Source organism: Bufo bufo, chromosome 6 (assembly GCF_905171765.1).
Source record: "Bufo bufo chromosome 6, aBufBuf1.1, whole genome shotgun sequence".
NCBI lineage: Eukaryota > Metazoa > Chordata > Amphibia > Anura > Bufonidae > Bufo > Bufo bufo.
The window spans coordinates 242838022-242865653 of NC_053394.1; the positions used below are offsets into that span (position 1 = coordinate 242838022).

At 42.0% G+C, this 27632-nt stretch overlaps 1 protein-coding gene across 1 annotated transcript in view; it reads left to right on the top strand.

The window, feature by feature from the left end:
- Nucleotides 1-27632, top strand: part of GRID1 (glutamate ionotropic receptor delta type subunit 1) — a 1665856-nt gene that overhangs the window by 1618770 nt on the left and 19454 nt on the right. Inside the window, exon 15 of the mRNA XM_040434606.1 lies at nt 4286-4526. Within this exon, the coding sequence (XP_040290540.1) occupies nt 4286-4526 (241 nt within the window). The remainder of the gene's footprint in view (nt 1-4285; nt 4527-27632) is intronic.

A 27632-nucleotide genomic window follows, 5' to 3' on the forward strand; every position in this document is an offset into this window, starting at 1 on the left:
AGACAATCACAGTCTGCTTATACTAATAACACACAAAGAATTAAATGTTACCATGTTTTTATTGAACACACCATGTAAACATTCACAGTGCAGGTGGAAAAAGTATGTGAACCCTTGGATTTAATAACTGGTTGAACCTCCTGTGGCAGCAATAACTTCAACCAAACGTTTCCTGTAGTTGCAGATCAGACATGCACAACGGTCAGGAGTAATTCTTGACCATTCCTCTTTACAGAACTGTTTCAGTTCAGCAATATTCTTGGAATGTCTGGTGTGAATCGCTTTCTTGAGGTCATGCCACAGCATCTCAATCTGGTTGAGGTCCGGACTCTGACTGGGCCACTCCAGAAAGTGTATTTTCTTCTGTTTAAGCCATTCTGTTGTTGATTTACTTCTATGCTTTGGGTTGTTGTCCTGTTGCAACACTAATCTTTTATTGAGCTTCAGCTGGTAGACAGATGGCCTTAAGTTCTCCTGCAAAAAGTTTTGATAAACTTGGGAATTCATTTTTCCTTCGATAATAGCAATCCGTCCAGGCCCTGATGCAGCAAAGCAGCCCCAAACCATGATGCCCCCACCACCATACTTCAAAATTGGGATGAGGTTTTGATGTTGGTGTGCTGTGCTAGGTGCTCTTGTGCAAACTTTAAAGGTGCAACAATGTTTTTTTTGGATAGCAGTGGCTTTCTCTGTGATATCCTCCCATGAAATCCATTCTTGTTTAGTGTTTTACGTATCGTAGATTCACTAACAGGGATGTTAGCATATGCCAGAGACTTTTGTAAGTCTTTAGCTGACATTCTAGTATTCTTCTTCACCTCATTGAGCAGTCTGCGCTGTGCTCTTGCAGTCATATTTACAGGACGGCCACTCCTAGGGAGAGTAGCAGCAGTCCTGAACTTTCTCCATTTATAGACAATTTGTCTTACCGTGGACTGATGAACAGCAAGGCTTTTGAAGATACTTTTATAACCCTTTCCAGCTTTATGCAAGTCAACAATTCTTAATCGTAGGTCTTCTGAGAACTCTTTTATGCGAGGCATCATTCATATCAGGCAATGCTTCTTGTGAAAAGCAAACCCAGAACTGGTGTGTGTTTTTTATAGGGCAGGGCAGCTGTAACCAACACCTCCAATCTCATCTCATTGACTGGACTCCAGTTTGCTGACACCTCACTCCAATTAGCTCTTGGAGATGTTATTAGTCTAGGGGTTCATGTACTTTTTCCACCTGCACTGTGAATGTTTACATGGTGTGTTCAATAAAAACATGGTAATATTTAATTCTTTGTGTGTTATTAGTTTAAGCAGACTGTGATGGTCTATTGTTGTGCCTTAGATAAAGATCAGATCACATTTTATGACCAATTTGTGCAGAAATCCATATCATTCCAAAGGGTTCACATACTTTTTCTTGCAACTGTGTATATATATATATATATATATATATATATATATATACACTGCTCAAAAAAATAAAGGGAACACAAAAATAACACATCCTAGATCTGAATTAATTGAATATTCTTCTGAAATACTTTGTTCTTTACATAGTTGAATGTGCTGACAACAAAATCACACAAAAATAAAAAAATGGAAATCAAATTTTTCAACCCATGGAGGTCTGGATTTGAAGTCACACTCAAAATTAAAGTGGAAAAACACACTACAGGCTGATCCAACTTTGATGTAATGTCCTTAAAACAAGTCAAAATGAGGCTCAGTAGTGTGTGTGGCCTCCACATGCCTGTATGACCTCCCTACAACGCCTGTGCATGCTCCTGATGAGGTGGCGGACGGTCTCCTGAGGGATCTCCTCCCAGACCTGGACTAAAGCATCTGCCAACTCCTGGACAGTCTGTGGTGCAACGTGACGTTGGTGGATAGAGCGAGACATGATGTCCCAGATGTGCTCAATTGGATTCAGGTCTGGGGAACGGGCGGGCCAGTCCATAGCATCAATGCCTTCGTCTTGCAGGAACTGCTGACACACTCCAGCTACATGAGGTCTAGCATTGTCGTGCATTAGGAGGAACCGAGGGCCAACCGCACCAGCATATGGTCTCACAAGGGGTCTGAGGATCTCATCTCGGTACCTAATGGCAGTCAGGCTACCTCTGGTGTGCACATGGAGGGCTGTGCAGCCCTCCAAAGAAATGCCACCCCATACCATTACTGACCCAATGCCAAACCGGTCATGCTGGAGGATGTTGCAGGCAGCAGAACGTTCTCCACGGCGTCTCAAGACTCTGTCACGTCTGTCACATGTGCTCAGTGTGAACCTGCTTTTATCTGTGAAGAGCACAGGGCGTCAGTGGCGAATTTGTCAATCTTGGTGTTCTCTGGCAAATGCCAAACGTCCTGCACGGTGTTGGGCTGTAAGCACAACCCCCACCTGTGGACGTCCGGCCCTCATATCACCCTCATGGAGTCTGTTTCTGACCGTTTGAGCAGACACATGCACATTTGTGGCCTGCTGGAGATCATTTTGCAGGGCTCTGGCAGTGCTCCTCCTGGTCCTCCTTGCACAAAGGCGGAGGTAGCGGTCCTGATGCTGGGTTGTTGCCCTCCTACGGCCTCCTCCATGTCTCCTGATGTACTGGCCTGTCTCTACGCTGGACACTACGCTGACAGACACAGCAGACCTTCTTGCCACAGCTCATATTGATGTGCCATCCTGGATAAGCTGCACTACCTGAGCCACTTGTGTGGGTTGTAGACTCCGTCTCATGCTACCACTAGAGTGAAAGCACCGCCAGCATTCAAAAGTGACCAAAACATCAGCCAGGAAGCATAGGAACTGAGAAGTGGTCTGTGGTCACCACATGCAGGACCACTCCTTTATTGGGGGTGTCTTGCTAATTGCCTATAATTTCCACCTGTTGTCTATCCCATTTGCACAACAGCATGTGAAATTGATTGTCACTCAGTGTTGCTTCCTAAGTGGACTGTTTGATTTCACAGAAGTGTGATTGACTTGGAGTTACATTGTGTTGTTTAAGTGCTCCCTTTATTTTTTTGAGCAGTGTATATATATATATATATATATATATATATATATATATAGTGGGGGGGGTTACCTTTCCTTAAGGTGTAGCATAAATGTATGTGATGACCACCTCAATACCAACATTTTATCACAGTCAAGAAAATGCTGGGGCCTGCATCATGCCACTGCCACTAGTGATTGAGGATCAGTTCACATGTATTCACTTTCCACACAGTTGAAATTTATATACATATATATTTTTTTGTGGGGGGGTTACTTTTCTTTAAGGTGTAGCACAAATGTATGTGATTACAACCTCAATACCAATATTTAATCACAGTCAAGCCAATGCTGGGGCCTGCATCATGTCACTGCTACTAATGCCTGAGGGTCACTTTCTGTGTACTCACTTTTCACTCAGTTGAAATTGAATCATTTATTTATTTTTTGCTGGAAAGGTTAACACAGTTGATCAATAGACCTCCCTTTTCTGCTGGTTCCCCATCTTACCATGCTTGCTGTCTGTCTGCCTACCATCACGTTGTGTACGGCTGCTGCATGCTATGGCCTGCATCATGCCACTAATGGCACTTTCCAACCATTATGTTCTATATGGCTGGTGTTGTGGTCTGCATCATGCCACTAATGCCACTTGCCAATCATCATTCCCCGAAGACACTTTTTTATCCCATAACATTATGTGTGCTTAAATATCATCTGCCCCCAATAAGGAAAAATTTTTGAAAGCTTTGGAATATTAAAAAGCAAGAAACATGTGCTGGTGCGGTGTTTTTTTAAACATGCTGTATAATAACACTGTCAAATTTCTCTTTAGCTATGTATGTTAGTGTCATTTAGATATCATTTACTATTGCTGTCATTGCGATCCAGAGCTTGAGGAGGGGGAGGGAAAAAAAATCATAAAAATAATTACTCCTAGGAGGCTAGAGGGGGCTATGTACCAACTTTCATGGCAATCGGAGCAACTTTGATTTGGCCTGAATCGATTTGGGTCTGAACTAAACTTTTTTTTTAATTGCTGAACCGTAAACAAATCTCAACTGGTTTGCCCATTTCTAGTTTAAGCATTTATTCACTATTCCTTGGATGTCTCACTCACTGATGCGGCAATACCTCCATAAGCAATCCTAGAATGGAAGAGTAAGTATATTCTCACTTAAGTTAGCAGTCTTTCCTAAGGCATATCTGTTGTTCTTAACTAGTTGAAATATGTTTCAAACAATATTCTATCTCCTTGTTTCATAACATCCTATGTAATTTTTTTTTTTTTTCACAGAATTCTTGAATTTCAAGACACTGGTTATTTGGACGTTTTAAAACAAAAATGGTGGCCACGGATGGGAAGATGTGATTTAAACAGTCACAACAACGCACAAACAGATGGCAAATCATTAAAACTGCACAGTTTTGCTGGAGTCTTCTGCATCCTAGCAATTGGATTACTGCTCGCTTGCTTAGTAGCTGCACTGGAATTGTGGTGGAACAGCAACCGCTGTCGACAGGAATCACCAAAAGAGGTCCATAACTACTATTCTTATTATATAAAAGGTACCTTAGGGACATGCATCATTGGGAGCAATAACCCAATTAGTAGATTTAGTTATGCAATGACAACCTACAGCACTCTTTAATGGGTCATTTGACCAGATATACAATTATGCCTGTATATATGCACCAATAATGCATATTCCTACAAAGTATATTGGGCTGTGCAGTAAGAGGGACAAATGCAAATGTGTATTTGTTTCATGTTCATAAATGTAAGCAGATCCACAATTCACTTCCGACTTCCAAATGATAAAGTGTTTAACACTTTCTACACCAGTGCTTTTTAACTACTGAGTCTACCAAATACAAAATGATTAATAAAGACTGAAATAGTCAACCAAGAGAATCATTTAAGACACTGGATCATCTGATTTTAATGCTTGTTTTGACAGCAATATCTAGATTAAGTGGCTCATTATACATGGCAAAAAGAAACATATTATCATTTGGATTGTAAAGCCATCTTTATAGATGTTTTGGCTTAAAATTACTTAAATGTTAATATTAGGACTGGAGGGGGGGGGGGAGCAAAGTAAAAAATCCAAAGAAAGGCAAAACAATGCTGAATGTTGTCATGCATAAAGCAAACATAGATTTCCATCAATTAAACTTCTTAACAAGCTAACTTTTCAGAGAACTTCTTTGGTCAGCAGCTGTCTTTAAAAATACTAACATATAAATAGAGAGTATTTGAGATGCTTTGACATGTAAACTGCCATATTGTCCCCCTCCACCTTTATTAAGTATCAAGTTTCTATTTTTACATCCATCATAAATTTATACTGTCATGGTTTAGTTTCATTCAATGTAAAATATAGACAAACAACATATATAAACAATTGTCAAAAATGTTTTGATTCCTCCATAAGCACTTTATCATTTCAGTTGGCTGATTTATTCCATACACTGATTTTACTTTATTTTTTTAATTTTATTTATTTTTTATAATTTGCTATTATTAAGCACCATGAAGATATTTTGTACTTATAGTGACCTTGTGGGTTTTCGAAAAAAAAAAAAAAAAACTCAGACATCAGACTATTCAATTTATAACCAGGAATTGACAGTCTTTGTTAAAGGAAATATTAATTATTAATATTTGGGGTAAATATTAATATTCATAAATAGGTGTGAGTTGTCTATTGATGTCTCCGCCTATTTATACTATAAATTCTAAACTATCTACCTTGTTGCTCTACCTTTCTGAACTTTGTGCGCTATGTTACGGCGGCGACTACAAATTACCATAAACTGTATTTTAAACAATAAAGGAATTTATTTAACAAAAACATATCTACAGTCTATAAATTCTACTATATCTATATATATTCATATCAATGGTTATAAATATATATATATACATATATACATACACCGTTATACAGTAACAACACTACAATACACCTAAACTACGCTAACGCAACACACTCCCAACTACAATTCCACCCCACAAACTATCGAAATAGCACACTTATATACACACAGCAGCGCCCACCTACCTGGCTACACACTGTCTCTTTGGAGAAAACAAGGGGTTAAACACAATCCATGGTAATGATGGCACTGCAGGGGTTAATGTAGGCCAGAGATCAAGGAATGTGCAGGGAAAGCAGGGGGTAAATATAGAAGGGTCACCAGGGATTGCAGGGATTAATGATCAGGGCATCTGGGGTAAATGCAGGGAATGCAGGGGAGGGTAAGCAGTGAAGGGTTTAATATATCAGGGAAGGTAATGCAGGGGTTCAGGGGTATAATGCAGGGTGTTGGGGGTATAGGGTTATATCAGGGGTTAATTTTATGGAGTGGTGGTTCAGGGGTTAATGTATCAGGGACTGGGGTATTGGTGGTTCAGGGGTTAATAATGCTCATTTGTGTAGGGGGTAAAGGGTTAATTAGCCAGTCCAGGGGTTCTCCAGGGGTTAATTGATCGTTGTAGGGGATGATCCTCGCTTGTAGATGCTCGTCTTGCAGGGGTTTATTTTCGTTTGGGGCTGCTTGGCTCAAATGAAGAGCGCATATATATATATATATATATATATATATATACACACACATATACAGTGGATATTAAAAGTCTAAACACCCCTGTTAAAATTGTCAGGTTTCTGTGCTGTAAAAAAATGAGACAAAGATAAATCATTTCAGAACTTTTTCCACCTTTAATCTGACCTATAAACTGTACAACTCAATTGAAAAACATACAGATCTTTTAGGTGGAGGGAAGAAAACAAAACAAAAAAAGAAATAATGTGGTTGCATAAGTGTGCACACCCTCTTATAGCTGGTGATGTAGCTGTGTTCAGAATTAAGCAATCACATTCGAAATCATGTTAAATAAGAGTCAGCATACACCTGCCATCATTTAAAGTTCCTCTGATTAGCCCCAAATAAAGTTCCGCTGCTCTAGTTGGTCTAGTTGGTCTTTCCTTCTTTTCTTAGTCTCATCCCACAACAAAAGCCATGGTCTGCAGAGAGCTTCCAAAGCATCAGAGGGATCTCATTGTTAAAAGGTATCCGTCAGGAGAAGGGTACAAAAGAATTTTCAAGGCATTAGATATACCATGGAACACAGTGAAGACAGTCATCATCAAGTGGAGAAAATATGGTACAACAGTGACATAACCAAGAACTGGATGTCCCTCCAAAATTGATAAAAAGACGAGAAGAAAACTTGTCTTGGAGGCTACCAAGAGGTCTACAGCAACATTAAAGGAGCTGCAGGAATATCTGGCAAGTACTGGCTGTGTGGTACATGTGACAACAATCTCTGTATTCTTCATATGTCTGGGCTATATGGTAGAGTGACAAAAGCCTTTTCTTATGAAGAAAAACATCCAAGCCAGGCTACATTTTGCAAAAACAGATCTGAAGTCTCCGAAAAACCTGTGGGAAAAGGTGTTATGGTCTTATGAAACCAAGGTTGAACTTTTTGGCCATAATTCCAAAAGATATGTTTGGCGCAAAAACAACACTGCATATCACCAAAAGAACACCATACCCACAGTGAAGCATAGTGGTGACAGCATCATGTTTTGGGGCTGTTTTTCTTCAGATGGAACTGGGGCCTTTTTTAAGCTAGAGGGAATTATGAACAGTTCCAAATACCACTCAATATTGGCACAAAACCTTCAGGCTTCTGCTAGAAAGCTGAACATGAAGAGGAACTTCATCTTTCAGCATGACAACAACCCAAAGCATACATCCAAATCAACAAAGGAATGGCTTCACCAGAAGAAGATTAAAGTTTTGGAATGGCCCAGCCAGAGCCCAGACCTGAATCAGATTGAAAATCTGTGGGGTAATCTGAAGAGGGCTGTGCACAGGAGATGCCCTCGCAATCTGACAGATTTGGAGTGTTTTTTTGCCAAGAAGAGTGGGCAAATCTTGCCAAGTCAAAATGTGCCATGCTGATAGACTCATACCCAAAAAGACTGAGTGCTGTAATAAAATCAAAAGGTGCTTCAACAAAGTATTAGTTTAAGGGTGTACACACTTATGCAACCATATTATTTTATTTTATATTTTTTCTTCCCTCTACCTAAAAGATTTCAGTTTGTCTTTCAATTGAGTTGTACAGTATATATGTCTCATTAAAGGTGGAAAAAGTTCTGAAATTGAAACATTGAAATGTTGCTGACACTGGGTTGAAAAAAATCTGTTTTATGTGCTACTTTGGAGTGCTACCGTGCTTTTCTTCACATATTGTTTTGGACCTTGGTCGCTGGTCTTTGCCGGATTTGCACCCACTTGATATAGTGTGCTGCTCTTACTTTTCCCTATATATATATATATATATATATATATATATACACACAATTATACCACTTCCCTCTACAATCTTTATGCCATTCATGGTATTAAATTCTACACTAGAGAGTCATAGCATGAAATTTGAGGAAACTGGACAGAAATAAATCAATTTTCTAGTAAAGTTTTTATTTTATTTTATTCTACTACAGTGATGTGAAACTTTCAAAATAATAATAATAATAATAATAATAATAATAATAATACTAAGAAGAAGAAGAAGAAGAAGAAGAAGAAAAAGGGAAAAAAAAAACTAAAACCTTGCCTTCTCTTAGTGTGCCGGCTCCTAGTCAGTGCTGGTGCTCTGTCATCTCTGCTGGCCTGCAGCCAGTGACATATTGTTTGGCTGCAGCAGTGATATTGTGTATACCCTGCAGCCAATCACAGTCTTGCACCATAGACTGCTGATTTCAGTAATTGTCTGCAGCAATAAAAAGAACATTGGAGCAGATGGACAAAGGGAAGGTTTTTTTTTTTATTATTTCACCAGGCTCAGGACAATTTTATAAAATATATGGGTTGAAGTCTGTTTATTACAATTTTCTGGTATACAAGCATGTTCATTGTGAACTATATTACAGTATTAAATATGGCTCCTTGTGTGCACCATTTAGAGGCTTGTATGTTTGTTTGAGGTTACACTTAAGTGATTCTAGGGGGAAACTTTGTTCCATATAGGACATCTGATGAACCACAATACATTTTGTATGCACTCTGTATAAAACAGATTTGCCTATGCCCCAAAATTTTCATACAGTGGTATTAGAATGCATGAAAACCTTATTCACAACCATGTGATATAGATATCAAAAATACCCTTGTACACAGAAGCATAGTACCAAAACAGTTTTCTACAGGGAGCAAACATTTTGAAAAATGTCATCATGTGCACTGAACTTTTATTTTTGAGAAAATTCTACACAACAAAATTAGCAGAATGTGCAAAATGGTATAGGAGAGAATTTATCATTATCATACAGCTTTTTGGCATTTTGATGTTTAAGTGGATTTTTATGCCATTGTGCCATTGTGATTTTTTAAGTCACAAGTGGAATTTTTGCGCTGCACTCACCAGTTTCCGAAGTGAGGGCATGGTGAGGGTAGGGTGTAGGTGGGGCCATTGGTTACAGCACATTCATTGCTGTTAATGTCGAGCGAATCGATCCATAATACAGGAAATATTTGATTTGCCGAGAAGCCGAATTTCCTTGCGTGGTAACAAATCTATATTGCCCGAAATGGTCGCTTAAAAAAAAATAAACATACTCACCTCATGCTTTTGTGCACGAAGAATCCGTTGTGACCATCTTGACTGCAGAAACAAAATTTTGCACGGGGTGATGTATGACATCATCATGGCAGCGCACTGGACAGGCACTGTAACGTCTGGCCAGCGTGAAGACGTTATCATGTCACTGCACGAGATTTTGCGCCGTGTCTTCAATCAAGCGAGCAAATGGATAAGGTGAGTATTTATTGAGAGGGTATTTATTTATTTTTACCCTGATTAACCCCTAAAAGGCCTAAATTGCAGCCTCAGATGCTGGTATCAGTGATGAACACAGCATCTGAGGGGTTCAATGATACGATCGCTGTTCTCCATCATTGAGCCCACTGCATACACAGGAATGCTCTTTGTGATAAAGTTATTTGTCACAAATCAAATTTCTTAGTAAAATTTGGCAAAGCAGCCGATTCAAATTTTTCAGAACTTCACTCATCTCTAATTACGATTTAGGCATGGCATATGGACGGACAGAGAAGGCATGCAATTTGTGACTAGGTATTTGCTTTTTAAAAATTACAGACCTCCACCTAGCACACAGACCTTATCAAGCACATGATGGTCTTATAAATCAGGACCTATAGTAAATGTGAGAAATACTTGCCTGTAGATAATCTTCTGTTTCTGATTAATGTTAAATTGAGGAGAATGGTGAAGAAGCTGTAAAAAGGGTTGTCACTGGAAAACTAATGTCCAGTCACTAACAAATATTCCATATATGTGTCTAGACACAATATTTGGAAGAACATTTTCCACCACCCAAACTGCAAAGTAAATTTGGAGTGTGGATACTTGACCTTTACAAATTCTGACATTTCTACCGAGTTCTTAAAAACATAATTTAAGTACCGACTTTTTTTTTTACAAGAGAAAAGACATTTTCAGCAGCAGAGGGTTCATAGAGAGTAAAATTGTTTTCAAATACAGCAGTATGATGCATTTTCAATGTTTATTCATGTTTTTTGCAAATGTTTTTTCCCCTTAACGCCTTCAGGACATACACTGTAAATTTAAGGTGGATGTCTGGTCTTTAAATATTGTAGCCAAACGTGAGCACATCGGGCTCCATAGCAGCCGGGGTTCGACTGTTTTAGGGCTCTTTCACACTTGCGTTCTTTTCTTCCGGCATAGAGTTCCGTCGTCGGGACTCTATACCGGAAGAATCCTGATCAGTTTTATCCTAATGCATTCTGAATGGAGAGAAATCCGTTCAGGATGCATCAGGATGTCTTCAGTTCCGGACCGGAACGTTTTTTGGCCGGAGAAAATACCGCAGCATGCTGCGCTTTTTGCTCCGGCCAAAAATCCTGAACACTTGCCGGAAGGCCGGATCCGGAATTAATGCCCATTGAAAGGCATTAATCCGGATCCGGCCTTAAGCTAAACGTCGTTTCAGCGCATTGCCGGATCCGACGTTTAGCTTTTTCTGAATGGTTACCATGGCTGCCAAGACGCTAAAGTCCTGTCAGCCATGGTAAAGTGTAGTGGGGAGCGGGGGAGCAGTATACTTACCGTCTGTGCGGCTCCCCGGGCGCTCCAGAGTGACGTCAGGGCGCCCCACATGCATGGATGAGGTGTCGCATGGATCTCGTCATCCATGCGCATGGGGCGCTCTGACGTCATTCTGGAGCGCCCGGGGAGCCGCACGGACTGTAAGTATACTGCTCCCCCGCTCCCCACTACTACTATGGCAACCAGGACTTTAATAGCGTCCTGGGTGCCATAGTAACACTGAACGCATTTTGAAGACGGATCCGTCTTCAAATGCTTTCAGTTCACTTGCGTTTTTCCGGATCCGGCGTGTAATTCCGGCAAATGGAGTACACGCCGGATCCGGACAACGCAAGTGTGAAAGAGCATTTATACAGCAGAGGCCTAGGGCTAATGACAGTGATCAACAATAAAGGTACTAATCACAGACATTTAACCCCTCAGATGTCACGGTCAAAAGCAACCACCGTATCTGAGCAGTGAAAATGCAGAAACCGTGTGCCCACGTTGGTAACAGCTTCACTCGGCTACAATCGGGGAAACTATTACATTGTAGTAATAGAATACTTGAGGTTCTGATGCCTGTCACTGATATTTTCCAGTACATGCCTGCTGGTGCCAGCACTGTATTAGAATATACTGAATGTTGAATTCTGCAATGGATACAATTTAAATACACCATACAAATCATAATTAGTGATGAGCGGGAGGTGCCATATTCGATTTCGCGATATTTCGCGAATATTCGCATGAATATTCGTGTTATATTCGTCGAAATCGAATATTCGCAATTATTCCAATTATCGCGAAATTATTTTTTCGCATATTGCGAAAATTTATCTTGATAGTATAAGGCAACGTTCCTATGCTAATGACTATGGCTAGGCTAATATGTGTATTTTACGAAATTTCGTAATATTGCTCTAACTTCGTCTCTTAGAATATTACGAATATTCTAAAAGACGAAGTTAGAGCAATATTAAGAACATTTGCAAAAGTCAAAATTGCGATGCGAGTAATATAACACGAAATAGTCGCATGAAGATTTAAACTTAGCACTGCTATATTCCATATTCTAGCCTAATATGGAATATAGCTGTGCTAAGTTAGCACTGCTATATTCCATATTAGGCTAGAATATGGAATATAGCTGTGCTAAGTTGAAATCTTCATGCAACTATTTCGTGTTATATTACTCGCATCGCAATTTCGACTTTTGCAAATGTTCTTAATATTGCTCAACTTCGTCTTTTAGAATATTCGTAATATTCTAAAAGACGAAGTTAGAGCAATATTACGAAATTTCGTAAAATACACATAGATTGTATTTAAGCTAATATACTGCTATAGTAATAATTTTTAATAGTGTACATATTTTACAAAACTTAAGTTCAGAAGAGGCAGAAAAAAATTACAGGAAAAAAAAGGGATTATAGCACTATATTAGCTAAATTACAATCTATATGTGTATTTTACGAAATTTCGTAATATTGCTCTAACTTCGTCTTTTAGAATATTCGTAATATTCTAAGAGACGAAGTTAGAGCAATATTACGAAATTTCTAAAAGACGAAGTTAGAGCAATATTAAGAACATTTGAAAAAGTCGAAATTGCGATGCGACTAATATAACACGAAATATTCGCATGAAGATTTCAACTTAGCACTGCTATACTCCATATTCTAGCCTAATATGGAATATAGCAGTGCTAACTTAGCACAGCTATATTCCATATTAGGCTAGAATATGGAGTATAGCAGTGCTAAGTTGAAATCTTCATGCAAATATTTCGTGTTATATTACTCGCATCGCAATTGCGACTATTGCGAAATTTCGTAAAATACACATATAGATTAGATTGTAATTTAGCTAATATGGAATATAGCAGTAAGTTGAAAACGCCACTGACTGGAGCAGTCAGGAAGCCAGGAATCCAAAGGACAGGTAAGAACAACTTTAGGGAAGTGGGAAAGAAAAAAATATAATAAAAAAAAAAGAAAAAAAACGAATATTCGATTTCGCGAATATATAGAACGATATTCTAAATATTCGCGAAATCTCGAAATTGCGATATTCGAGAAAAAAATTCGCAATTCGAATATTCGCGCTCAACACTAATCATAATTAGAGTTGAGCGAACACCTGGATGTTCGGGTTCGAGAAGTTCGGCCGAACTTCCCGGAAATGTTCGGGTTCGGGATCCGAACCCGATCCGAACTTCGTCCCCAACCCGAACCCCATTGAAGTCAATGGGGACCCGAACTTTTGGGCACTAAAAAGGCTGTAAAACAGCCCAGGAATAAGCTAGAGGGCTGCAAAAGGCAGCAACATGTAGGTAAATCCCCTGCAAACAAATGTGGATAGGGAAATGAATTAAAATAAAAATTAAAAAAATAAAAATGAACCAATATCAATTGGACAGAGGTCCCATAGCAGAGAATCTGGCTTCACGTCACCCACCACTGGAACAGGCCACTGTCACACATTTAGGCCCAGGCACCCAGGCAGAGGAGAGAGGTCCCGTAACAGAGAATCTGGCCTTATGTCAGCGCAGAATCTGTATTCATGTCATAGCAGAGAATCAGGCTTCACGTCACCCACCACTGGAACAGGCCACTGTCACACATTTAGGCCCAGGCACCCAGGCAGAGGAGAGAGGTCCCGTAACAGAGAATCTGGCCTTATGTCAGCGCAGAATCTGTCTTCATGTCATAGCAGAGAATCAGGCTTTACGTCACCCACCACTGGAACAGGCCACTGTCACACATTTAGGCCCAGGCACCCAGGCAGAGGAGAGAGGTCCCGTAACAGAGAATCTGGCCTTATGTCAGCGCAGAATCTGTATTCATGTCATAGCAGAGAATCAGGCTTCACGTCACCCACCACTGGAACAGGCCACTGTCACACATTTAGGCCCCGGCACCCAGACAGAGGAGAGGTTCATTCAACTTTGGGTTGCCCCGCAATATAATGGTAAAATGAAATTAAAAATAGTATTGAATGAGGAAGTGCCCTGGAGTAGAATAATATATTGTTAAGGGGAGGTAGTTAATGTCTAATCTGCACAAGGGATGGACAGGTCCTGTGGGATCCATGCCTGGTTCATTTTTATGAACGTCAGCTTGTCCACATTGGCTGTAGACAGGCGGCTGCGTTTGTCTGTAATGACGCCCACTGCCGTGCTGAATACACGTTCAGACAAAACGCTGGCCGCCGGCAAGGCCAGCACCTCCAAGGCATAAAAGGCTAGCTCTGGCCACGTGGACAATTTGGAGACCCAGAAGTTGAATGGGGCCGAACCATCAGTCAGTACGTGGAGGGGTGTGCACAGGTACTGTTCCACCATGTTAGTGAAATGTTGCCTCCTGCTAACACGTTCCGTATCAGGTGGTGGTGCAGTTAGCTGTGGCGTGGTGACAAAACTTTTCCACATCTCTGCAATGCTAACCCTGCCCTCAGAGGAGCTGGCCGTGACACAGCTGCGTTGGCGACCTCTTGCTCCTCCTCTGCCTTCGCCTTGGGCTTCCACTGGTTCCCCTGTGACATTTGGGAATGCTCTCAGTAGCGCGTCTACCAACGTGCTCTTGTACTCACGCATCTTCCTATCACGCTCCAGTGTAGGAAGTAAGGTGGGCACATTGTCTTTGTACCGGGGATCCAGCAGGGTGGCAACCCAGTATTCCGCACACGTTAAAATGTGGGCAACTCTGCTGTCGTTGCACAGGCACTGCAGCATATAGTCGCTCATGTGTGCCAGGCTGCCCAAAGGTAAGGACAAGCTGTCCTCTGTGGGAGGCGTATCGTCATCGTCCTGTGTTTCCCCCCATCCACGCACCAGTGTTGGGCCCGAGCTGCTTTGGGTGCCACCCCGCTGTGAACATGCTTCATCCTCATCCTCCTCCACCTCCTCCTCATCCTCGTCCTCCTCGTCCTCCAGTAGTGGGCCCTGTCTGGCCACATTTGTACCTGGCCTCTGGTGTTGCAAAAAACCTCACTCTGAGTCACTTTGAAGAGACTGGCCTGAAAGTGCTAAAAATGACCCCTCTTCCTCCTCTTCCTCCTGGGCCACCTCCTCTTCCATCATCGCCCTAAGTGTTTTCTCAAGGAGACATAGAAGTGGTATTGTAACGCTGATAACGGCGTCATCGCCACTGGCCATGTTGGTGGAGTACTCGAAACAGCGCAACAGGGCACACAGGTCTCGCATGGAGGCCCAGTCATTGGTGGTGAAGTGTGTCTGATCCGCAGTGCGACTGACCCGTGCGTGCTGCAGCTGAAACTCCACTATGGCCAGCTGCTGCTCGCACAGTCTGTCCAGCATATGCAAGGTGGAGTTCCACCTGGTGGGCACGTCGCATATGAGGCGGTGAGCGGGAAGGCCGAAGTTACGCTGTAGCGCAGACAGGCGAGCAGCGGCAGGGTGTGAACGCTGGAAGAGCGAACAGACGGCCCGCACTTTATGCAGCAGCTCTGACATGTCGGGGTAGTTGCGAATGAACTTCTGCACCACCAAATTCAGCACATGCGCCAGGCAAGGGATGTGCGTCAAACCGGCTAGTCCCAGAGCTGCAACGAGATTTCGCCCATTATCGCACACCACCAGGCCGGGTTTGAGGCTCAACGGCAGCAACCACTCGTCGGTCTGTTGTTCTATACCCCGCCACAACTCCTGTGCGGTGTAGGGCCTGTCCCCCAAACATATGAGTTTCAGAACGGCCTGCTGACGTTTACCCCGTGCTGTGCTGAAGTTGGTGGTGAAGGTGTGTGGCTGACTGGATGAGCAGGTGGAAGAAGAGGAGGAGGAAGCTGAGTAGGAGGAGGAGGAGACAGGAGGCAAAGAATGTTGCCCTGCGATCCTTGGCGGTGGAAGGACGTGCGCCAAACAGCTCTCCGCCTGGGGCCCAGCCGCCACTACATTTACCCAGTGTGCAGTTAGGGAGATATAGCGTCCCTGGCCGTGCTTACTGGTCCACGTATCTGTGGTTAGGTGGACCTTGCCACAGATGGCGTTGCGCAGTGCACACTTGATTTTATCAGACACTTGTTTGTGCAGGGAAGGCACGGCTCTCTTGGAGAAGTAGTGGCGGCTGGGAACAACATACTGTGGGACAGCAAGTGACATGAGCTGTTTGAAGCTGTGTGTGTCCACCAGCCTAAATGACAGCATTTCATAGGCCAGTAGTTTAGAAATGCTGGCATTCAGGGCAAGGGATCGAGGGTGGCTAGGTGGGAATTTACGCTTTCTCTCAAATGTTTGTGAGATGGAGAGCTGAACGCTGTCGTATGACATGGTTGAGATGCTTGGTGACGCAGGTGGTGGTGTTGGTGGTACATCCCATGTTTGCTGGGCGGCAGGTGCCAACGTTCCTCCAGAGGCGGAGGAAGAGGCCGAGGCGGCGGCAGCAGCAGAAGAGGCCGAGGCAGCAGCAGCAGAAGAGGTAGCAGGGGGAGCCTGAGTGACTTCTTTGTTTTTAAGGTGTTTACTCCACTGCAGTTCATGCTTTGCATGCAGGTGCCTGGTCATGCAGGTTGTGCTAAGGTTCAGAACGTTAATGCCTCGCTTCAGGCTCTGATGGCACAGCGTGCCAACCACTCGGGTCTTGTCGTCAGCACATTGTTTGAAGAAGTGCCATGCCAGGGAACTCCTTGAAGCTGCCTTTGGGGTGCTCGGTCCCAGATGGCGGCGGTCAGTAGCAGGCGGAGTCTCTTGGCGGCGGGAGTTCTGATTTTGCCCACTGCTCCCTCTTTTGCTACGCTGTTGGCTCGGTCTCACCACTGCCTCTTCCTCCGAACTGTGAAAGTCAGTGGCACGACCTTCATTCCATGTGGGGTCTAGGACCTCATCGTCCCCTGCATCGTCTTCCACCCAGTCTTGATCCTTGACCTCCTGTTCAGTCTGCACACTGCAGAAAGACGCAGCAGTTGGCACCTGTGTTTCGTCATCATCAGAGACGTGCTGAGGTGGTATTCCCATGTCCTCATCATCAGGAAAAATAAGTGGTTGTGCGTTAGTGCATTCTATCTCTTCCACCCCTGGGGAAGGGCTAGGTGGATGCCCTTGGGAAACCCTGGCAGCAGAGTCTTCAAACAGCATAAGAGACTGCTGCATAACTTGAGGCTCAGACAGTTTCCCTGATATGCATGGGGGTGATGTGACAGACCGATGGGCTTGGTTTTCATGCGCCATCTGTGCGCTTTCTGCAGAAGACTGGGTGGGAGATAATGTGAACATGCTGGATCCACTGTCGGCCACCCAATTGACTAATGCCTGCACCTGCTCAGGCCTTACCATCCTTAGATCGGCATTGGGCCCCACCAAATATCGCTGTAAATTCTGCTGGCTACTGGGACCTGAGGTAGTTGGTTCACTAGGACATGTGGCTGTGGCAGAACGGCCACGTCCTCTCCCAGCACCAGAGGGTCCACTAACACCACCACGACCATGTCCACGTCCGCGTCCCTTATTAGATTTTTTACTCATTGTTCCCGTTCACCACAATTTTGAGAATGGCAAATTTGGGAATGGTTTTTCAACCCAGAAAAAAAAGTGTGCTTTTACGGTCACTACAAATAACTTGACCAGCTAAAACAGTACAGATTTGGTTAACTAGAGATGTGAGGCCTGTTTTTTTTTGCGCTGTGTGACAGGTATAGGTTTAATCACAGAATCAGACTTCTATCTGCACGCTAGCGTGTGTCTTAGGTTTTTCTGAATGACACTATCACTAGCTTCAATGTAAGATATTCTTTTTGGGATAGATTTCAAGTAGGCCTCAAATACCAGAAACTAGTTATTTTGAGAATGGCAAATTTGGGAATGGTTTTTCAACCCAGAAAAAAAAGTGTGCTTTTACGGTCACTACAAATAACTTGACCAGCTAAAACAGTACAGATTTGGTTAAATAGAGATGTGAGGCCTGTTTTTTTTTGCGCTGTGTGACAGGTATAGGTTTAATCACAGAATCAGACTTCTATCAGCACGCTAGCGTGTGTCTTAGGTTTTTCTGAATGACACTATCACTAGCCTCAATGTAAGATATTCTTTTTGGGATAGATTTCAAGTAGGCCTCAAATACCAGAAACTAGTTATTTTGAGAATGGCAAATTTGGGAATGGTTTTTCAACCCAGAAAAAAAAGTGTGCTTTTACGGTCACTACAAATAACTTGACCAGCAAAAACAGTACAGATTTGGTTAAATAGAGATGTGAGGCCTGTTTTTTTTTGCGCTGTGTGACAGGTATAGGTTTAATCACAGAATCAGATTTCTATCAGCACGCTAGCGTGTGTCTTAGGTTTTTCTGAATGACACTATCACTAGCTTCAATGTAAGATATTCTTTTTGGGATAGATTTCAAGTAGGCCTCAAATACCAGAAACTAGTTATTTTGAGAATGGCAAATTTGGGAATGGTTTTTCAACCCAGAAAAAAAAGTGTGCTTTTACGGTCACTACAAATAACTTGACCAGCTAAAACAGTACAGATTTGGTTAAATAGAGATGTGAGGCCTGTTTTTTTTTGCGCTGTGTGACAGGTATAGGTTTAATCACAGAATCAGACTTCTATCAGCACGCTAGCGTGTGTCTTAGGTTTTTCTGAATGACACTATCACTAGCCTCAATGTAAGATATTCTTTTTGGGATAGATTTCAAGTAGGCCTCAAATACCAGAAACTAGTTATTTTGAGAATGGCAAATTTGGGAATGGTTTTTCAACCCAGAAAAAAAAGTGTGCTTTTACGGTCACTACAAATAACTTGACCAGCAAAAACAGTACAGATTTGGTTAAATAGAGATGTGAGGCCTGTTTTTTTTTGCGCTGTGTGACAGGTATAGGTTTAATCACAGAATCAGATTTCTATCAGCACGCTAGCGTGTGTCTTAGGTTTTTCTGAATGACACTATCACTAGCTTCAATGTAAGATATTCTTTTTGGGATAGATTTCAAGTAGGCCTCAAATACCAAAAACTAGTTATTTTGAGAATGGCAAATTTGGGAATGGTTTTTCAACCCAGAAAAAAAAGTGTGCTTTTACGGTCACTACAAATAACTTGACCAGCTAAAACAGTACAGATTTGGTTAACTAGAGATGTGAGGCCTGTTTTTTTTGCGCTGTGTGACAGGTATAGGTTTAATCACAGAATCAGACTTGTATCTGCACGCTAGCGTGTGTCTTAGTTTTTTTCTGAATGACACTATCACTAGCTTCAATGTAAGATATTCTTTTTGGGATAGATTTCAAGTAGGCCTCAAATACCTGAAACTAGTTATTTTGAGAATGGCAAATTTGGGAATGGTTTTTCAACCCAGAAAAAAAAGTGTGCTTTTACGGTCACTACAAATAACTTGACCAGCTAAAACAGTACTGATTTGGTTAAATAGAGATGTGAGGCCTGATTTTTATTGCGCTGTGTGACAGGTATAGGTTTAATCACAGAATCAGATTTCTATCAGCACGCTAGCGTGTGTCTTAGGTTTTTCTGAATGACACTATTAGTACCTTCAATGTAAGATATTCTTTTTGGGATAGATTTCAAGTAGGCCTCAAATACCAGAAACTAGTTATTTTGAGAATGGCAAATTTGGGAATGGTTTTTCAACCCAGAAAAAAAAGTGTGCTTTTACGGTCACTACAAATAACTTGACCAGCTAAAACAGTACAGATTTGGTTAAATAGAGATGTGAGGCCTGATTTTTTTTGCGCTGTGTGACAGGTATAGGTTTAATCACAGAATCAGACTTCTATCTGCACGCTAGCGTGTGTCTTAGGTTTTTCTGAATGACACTATCACTAGCTTCAATGTAAGATATTCTTTTTGGGATAGATTTCAAGTAGGCCTCAAATACCAGAAACTAGTTATTTTGAGAATGGCAAATTTGGGAATGGTTTTTCAACCCAGAAAAAAAAGTGTGCTTTTACGGTCACTACAAATAACTTGACCAGCTAAAACAGTACAGATTTGGTTAACTAGAGATGTGAGGCCTGTTTTTTTTTGCGCTGTGTGACAGGTATAGGTTTAATCACAGAATCAGACTTCTATCTGCACGCTAGCGTGTGTCTTAGGTTTTTCTGAATGACACTATCACTAGCTTCAATGTAAGATATTCTTTTTGGGATAGATTTCAAGTAGGCCTCAAATACCAGAAACTAGTTATTTTAAGAATGGCAAATTTGGGAATGGTTTTTCAACCCAGAAAAAAAAGTGTGCTTTTACGGTCACTACAAATAACTTGACCAGCTAAAACAGTACAGATTTGGTTAAATAGAGATGTGAGGCCTGTTTTTTTTTGCTCTGTGTGACAGGTATAGGTTTAATCACAGAATCAGATTTCTGTCAGCACGCTAGCATGTGTCTTAGATTTTTCTGAATGACACTATCACTAGCTTCAATGTAAGATATTCTTTTTGGGATAGATTTCAAGTAGGCCTCAAATACCAGAAACTAGTTATTTTGAGAATGGCAAATTTGGGAATGGTTTTTCAACCCAGAAAAAAAAGTGTGCTTTTACGGTCACTACAAATAACTTGACCAGCTAAAACAGTACAGATTTGGTTAAATAGAGATGTGAGGCCTGTTTTTTTTTGCGCTGTGTGACAGGTATAGGTTTAATCACAGAATCAGATTTCTATCAGCACGCTAGCGTGTGTCTTAGGTTTTTCTGAATGACACTATCAGTACCTTCAATGTAAGATATTCTTTTTGGGATAGATTTCAAGTAGGCCTCAAATACCAGAAACTAGTTATTTTGAGAATGGCAAATTTGGGAATGGTTTTTCAACCCAGAAAAAAAAGTGTGCTTTTACGGTCACTACAAATAACTTGACCAGCTAAAACAGTACAGATTTGGTTAACTAGAGATGTGAGGCCTGTTTTTTTTTGCGCTGTGTGACAGGTATAGGTTTAATCACAGAATCAGACTTGTATCTGCACGCTAGCGTGTGTCTTAGTTTTTTTCTGAATGACACTATCACTAGCTTCAATGTAAGATATTCTTTTTGGGATAGATTTCAAGTAGGCCTCAAATACCAGAAACTAGTTATTTTGAGAATGGCAAATTTGGGAATGGTTTTTCAACCCAGAAAAAAAAGTGTGCTTTTACGGTCACTACAAATAACTTGACCAGCTAAAACAGTACAGATTTGGTTAAATAGAGATCTGAGGCCTGTTTTTTTTGCGCTGTGTGACAGGTATAGGTTTAATCACAGAATCAGACTTCTATCAGCACGCTAGCGTGTGTCTTAGGTTTTTCTGAATGACACTATCACTAGCTTCAATGTAAGATATTCTTTTTGGGATAGATTTCAAGTAGGCCTCAAATACCAGAAACTAGTTATTTTGAGAATGGCAAATTTGGGAATGGTTTTTCAACCCAGAAAAAAAAGTGTGCTTTTACGGTCACTACAAATAACTTGACCAGCTAAAACAGTACAGATTTGGTTAACTAGAGATGTGAGGCCTGTTTTTTTTGCGCTGTGTGACAGGTATAGGTTTAATCACAGAATCAGACTTGTATCTGCACGCTAGCGTGTGTCTTAGTTTTTTTCTGAATGACACTATCACTAGCTTCAATGTAAGATATTCTTTTTGGGATAGATTTCAAGTAGGCCTCAAATACCAGAAACTAGTTATTTTGAGAATGGCAAATTTGGGAATGGTTTTTCAACCCAGAAAAAAAAGTGTGCTTTTACGGTCACTACAAATAACTTGACCAGCTAAAACAGTACAGATTTGGTTAAATAGAGATGTGAGGCCTGATTTTTTTTGCGCTGTGTGACAGGTATAGGTTTAATCACAGAATCAGACTTCTATCTGCACGCTAGCGTTTGTCTTAGGTTTTTCTGAATGACACTATCACTAGCTTCAATGTAAGATATTCTTTTTGGGATAGATTTCAAATAGGCCTCAAATATCAGAAACTAGTTATTTTGAGAATGGCAAATTTGGGAATGGTTTTTCAACCCAGAAAAAAAAGTGTGCTTTTACGGTCACTACAAATAACTTGACCAGCTAAAACAGTACAGATTTGGTTAAATAGAGATGTGAGGCCTGTTTTTTTTGCGCAGTGTGACAGGTATAGGTTTAATCACAGAATCAGACTTCTATCTGCACGCTAGCGTGTGTCTTAGGTTTTTCTGAATGACACTATCACTAGCTTCAATGTAAGATATTCTTTTTGGGATAGATTTCAAGTAGGCCTCAAATACCAGAAACTAGTTATTTTGAGAATGGCAAATTTGGGAATGGTTTTTCAACCCAGAAAAAAAAGTGTGCTTTTACGGTCACTACAAATAACTTGACCAGCTAAAACAGTACAGATTTAGTTGAATAGAAATGTCAGGTCTATTTTTTAGGCGCTGGGTGTCAGGCTCAACTTGCCCCTGATGTAATATATGGCCAAAAAATAACCACACTGTTGATGGTTAAATGCACTTGGGTGACACAGGCTCAGCCTGCACCAGATGTAGTATATGGCCAAAAAATAATCAGTCTGTCGATGGTTAAATGCACTTCGGTGACACAGGCTCAGCCTGCAGCTGATGTAGTATATGGCCAAAAAATAACCAGACTGTTGATGGTTAAATGCACTTCGGTGACACAGGCTCAGCCTGCAGCTGATGTAGGATATAGCACAAAATAACCACACTATCGATGAATAAATACACTTGGTGATAGCTTGTGCTGGCGCACCACAAGTCACAAAATGGCCGCCGATCACCCCAGAAAAAAAGTGATCTAAAAACGCTCTGGGCAGCCTCAAAAAAGTGAGCAAGTCAATAATAGTACTTCAATGATCCACAGCTGAAGATCGATCACAGAATGAAGTCTTTTGGAGGAGTTAATCTGCCTAATCTCTTAAATATAGGCTGGGTCACATGCTGCACTGGCCAATCACAGCCATGCCAAAAGTAGGCATGGCTGTGATGGCCTCTTGGGGCAAGTAGTATGACGCTTGTTGATTGCAATGGACAGCCTTTCAAAAAGCGCCAAGAAAGCGCCGAACACCGAACCCGAACCCGGACTTTTACGAAAATGTTCGCGTTCGGGTCCGTGTCACGGACACCCCAAAATTCGGTACGAACCCGAACTATACAGTTCGGGTTCGCTCATCCCTAATCATAATCTAATGGTTGCTTGTTATAGTCATCTAGGTGGCCTTTAAAAAAAAGTTTTTAAAAATAAAAAAAGTATACATTTCAAATCACCTCCCCTTTCCCTAAAATTAAAAACATAAATAAACAAAACAAAAAAAGCATAGGCATCACCACCACATCCAAAATCACTTATACTAATAAAATATACAAATATTTATCCCCTATGTCAAATGGCATAATTGAAAAGAAAATTCTAAAATGAGTACAGATCGCCTTGCAAAAAATGAGCCTTCACTCAGCTCCATAGACACAAATATAAAAGTTACAGGGGTCAGAATATGGCAATAAAAAAATAAAAAAATAAAATAGTATTAAAACTATATAATAATGGTATTTGTGTAATCATACTGGCCCAGAGAATTAAAGGCATGGGTTAGTTTGACTGCATAGGAAACGCTGTAAAAAGAAAACTGTGGCAGAATTGCATTTTTTCCAATTCTATCCCAATTAGAATGTTTTCCCAACTTTTTATTATTTTGTATGTAATATTACATGGTGCCATTAGAAAGTAAAACTTTCCCCACAAAAAACAAGCCCCCATATGGATTATTGAACAGAAAAATATAAAATATTATGGCTCTGGAAAGGTAGAGTAAGAAACGAAAACGCAAAAATGGAAGATCATCTGGTCCTGAAGGTGTTAAAATGTGATTAAGCTATGGTAAAGCATTTGTTTCATGAAATATGATATATATATATATATATATATATATATACAGGGCTTTTTTTCTGGCGGAACGCACCGGAACAATGTTCCGCCACCTTTTGACATCGCAGCCTGCCATGCTCCAGCATCGCAGACTGCGATGTATCAGCGGGGAGGGACTGGGAGGAGGAGCTGGGGGCCGGTGCGTTCACTGTGCTCCGGCCCCATTGCCGCTCCAGTACAGTTATAAAATGTGTAATTCAATTAATAATGATTCATGCTGCCCCCTCTGTAGTATAACATTCAATACATCCTACTCACAGGGCTACTGTTATATCGTAATGCAGGCCGGCCGGGCAGACGAGCGGCAGAGTGACTGACTGACGTCACGTGCCTGCGCCGCCTGCTTCATTCATTAAGTAGGCCGGGCAGGCACGTGACATCAGTCAGTCACTCTGCCGCTCGGCCCGCCTGCATTACGATTTAACAGTAGCCCTGTGAGTAAGATATATTGATTGTTATACTACAGAGGGGGCAGCATGAATCATTATTAATTGAATTACACATTTTATAACTGTACTGGAGCGGCAATGGGGGGTCTGTGGATGACACTGTAAAGGGCTGGGGGGTCTGTGGATGGCACTGTTAAGGGGGGGGTCTGTGGATGGCACTGTTAAGGGGGGGGTCTGTGGATGGCACTGTTATGGGGTGGGGGGGTCTGTGGATGGCACTGTTATGGGGTGGGGGGGTCTGTGGATGGCACTGTTATAGGATGGGGGGGTCTGTGGATGGCACTGTTATAGGATGGGGGATCTGTGGATGCCATCCACAGATCCCCCATAACAGTGCCATCCACAGATCCTCCACCCAATAACAGTGCCATCCCCAGATCCCCCATTAACAGTGCCATCCCCAGATCCCCCATTAACAGTGCCATCCCCATCTGGGGGGTTTCTTTGCTGGGCTGGAATTTTTATAGCCCCCCCAAATTTTACTTGCATCCCTGTTCTATAAAGGGGCGGTTTTAGGGGCGGTCCTAGGGGTGGGTAGGGGCGTGGCCAGGGGAGGGGGGGGGTGAGTTCCACCACCTTTTCTCTGAGAAAAAAGGCCCTGTGTATATATATATATATATATATATATATATAGTAGGAAGGCGCAAGGGTCCGTCGTTGACGGAAGGTATGTGCCACCGAGGTTCCTGGTCTCGGTGAAGTGAGAGCTGGTATTTTCAGGTGTCAGCAGCAGCTAAGGCCGATTGACACTTTGCTATTTTAGTATGGCTGCATAGCTGATCCGGGACGGCTCTTACTGGGAGTAGTCAAAGTGATGGTTCCAGGCAGGGGCTTGACTTGCCTATAAAAAACCCAGCCAGCAGTGTCAGCTGGGACTGATTACCTCTCTCTGAAAGAGGAGCTCTGGCAATCGCTGGTGTGGGAACTGAGCCCTGTGCTCGGCTGAAACGATGAGACCTGTGTATAGGGAGAGCAGGCCACCTAAAACCTGCAATTTGACTGCTAGAGGCAGAACCGCCGACAAGGTGACAATTATTGTTATGCACAAACTTTCTACTCGGTGTGAACAAACACCAACCTTGCAAAGATTGTTTTTTGTTTGACCTTATGTGTGAATAAACACAGACATTTCAATTACGAACTTGTACTTTGCCTCTGTACTGCACCCGCTTATACCAACTACCAGAGCGAATCCACTGTGTATATATAGCTACAGACACAGCTTTTTGGTTTTGGATTTCTTTTAAATTCAATGAAGCATGTGCATTTATGATGCTTTTTCTTTCTCTGTACACCAAGAAATAATCCCACACGAAATGGCAATAAAAAAACAAATCCTGAAAACACTGTGAAGGAGGTCTAACAAACTTTTATAAACCTCTGTTACCGTATCAGTAAAGTTTAGCACATTGCTGATCACTGTGTCAATGATACATGATCACAGATTTTGACTCAAAGTTTTTGCATGTGCAAATTTTTATACTGATAAAAAATGTAATATGTAGACAAGAAAAATAATAGATACCATACCACCTAAAGTGGTATAAGCAGTGTTATGGTGACGCTCTATGGTTGCTGCTGTGCTGCCATCCAAGGAGGCCATAGGCGATGCATCTCTCACCCTACTGCTGCTGTTGATGCTAAGGCTCTGTCAGTCCTCCGTAGCTATCTATTCCTGCAGGCCGTGGCACCTCCTCAGTCTGTTCTTGGGGTGCATGCACTTGCTCTCGCTAACTCGTAAAGGGCCAGCACACCTGTTCCCTGTTCTGTTCCAGCCTATAACTGGATGCCTGTGGGCCACCTATGGATATTTAAAGGGGTCGTCTGGGTTTAGAGCTGAATCCGGACATACCCATAATTTTACCCAGGCAGCCCCCCTGAGCCCCCCTGATGTTAGCATCGGAGCATATCATGCTCCGATGTGCTCCCTTGCCCTGCGCTAGATTGGGCAAGGGCTCTTTTGTTTACAATAACACACTGCCTAGTGGAGTCTTCCGCTCAGCAGTTTGTTCGGTGATGTCCCCGGCTCTGATGGGAATGCTTCAGCACTGTCCTAGCCGTTTACTGGCTAGGGCAGAGTTAAAGCCTGCCCATCAGTGCAGGTGATGTCGCAGGGCTTCCTGGCAGCCCCATGGAGAGCTCGGTTCCTCACCAGAACCCCTGAAAATACCTTTGCCCTGCGCAATTTAGTGAAGGGCAAAGGAGAGCATTGGAGCATGAGCTGCTCTGATGCTCAAGTCATGGGGGCTGCCTGGGTGAAAATAAAGATATGTCCGGGTTCAGCTCTGAACCCGGACAACCCCTTTAAGGCACCTTCCCCTGGGGAGGGTGTCTGAGCAATAGATGTGTCTAGCTTGCTAGTCCCTGTGTAAGGTGTGCTGTTTGTTTGCCCATGAACTGACTTCTGCCCATTCAACAACTCTGACCCTCCACTGCCTCACCTGACCATTGCCTGTTTACTGTATTGACCCTTTGCTGCCTACCCTGACATCAGACTTCTTTCATGTACTTCTACAAAGTCTGCCTGCCTCTGAGCTTGGCCTGTTGCTGACTATGATCATTGCCTGATCCCTCGGTGCTTTGCACCAAAGTCTCTGACGCTGGTGGGTCAGCTGTCAACTATGTCGGGACTACTCCAAGAGGTAGTGGCTGCCAGGATAACCCCCCTAGTATTAGCAGTAATTCATATTAGTTGGTTTAAGTGGTTCCACACCCACTGGCCATGGCAGTCATAGGATGTACCATAGTTTCCATACCAAGGCTAACCTTATGTTGCTTGATATCCTGTGCATTGCCTTCTGCTGGTGTCCGTCATCCTTGTGGTGCATTTTCATACATGATACAAATATTTTTGCTATACAATTCATAATCACCAGCATAACTCACCCTTGTGTTCACATTGACCAATTGTTGCTTCTATACAACTGTAAAAAAAAAATCTTCTGGGCTCAATTTTTCACAGTTAGGAATCAAGTATAAAAATTATAACTGATGTGATTTCTCACTGTATAGAGAATCATGCTGGCAGATACGCTATGTTGTAATATCACTCTTGGGTACTGGTAATTTCCCTAATCTGTAATACTACTTTGGTTAATATACCATATACTACAAGCCAGAATAATTTAGATAGAAAAAGGATTTTAAAGCTCCTGTCAATAGCCTCTCATGTACTTATCCC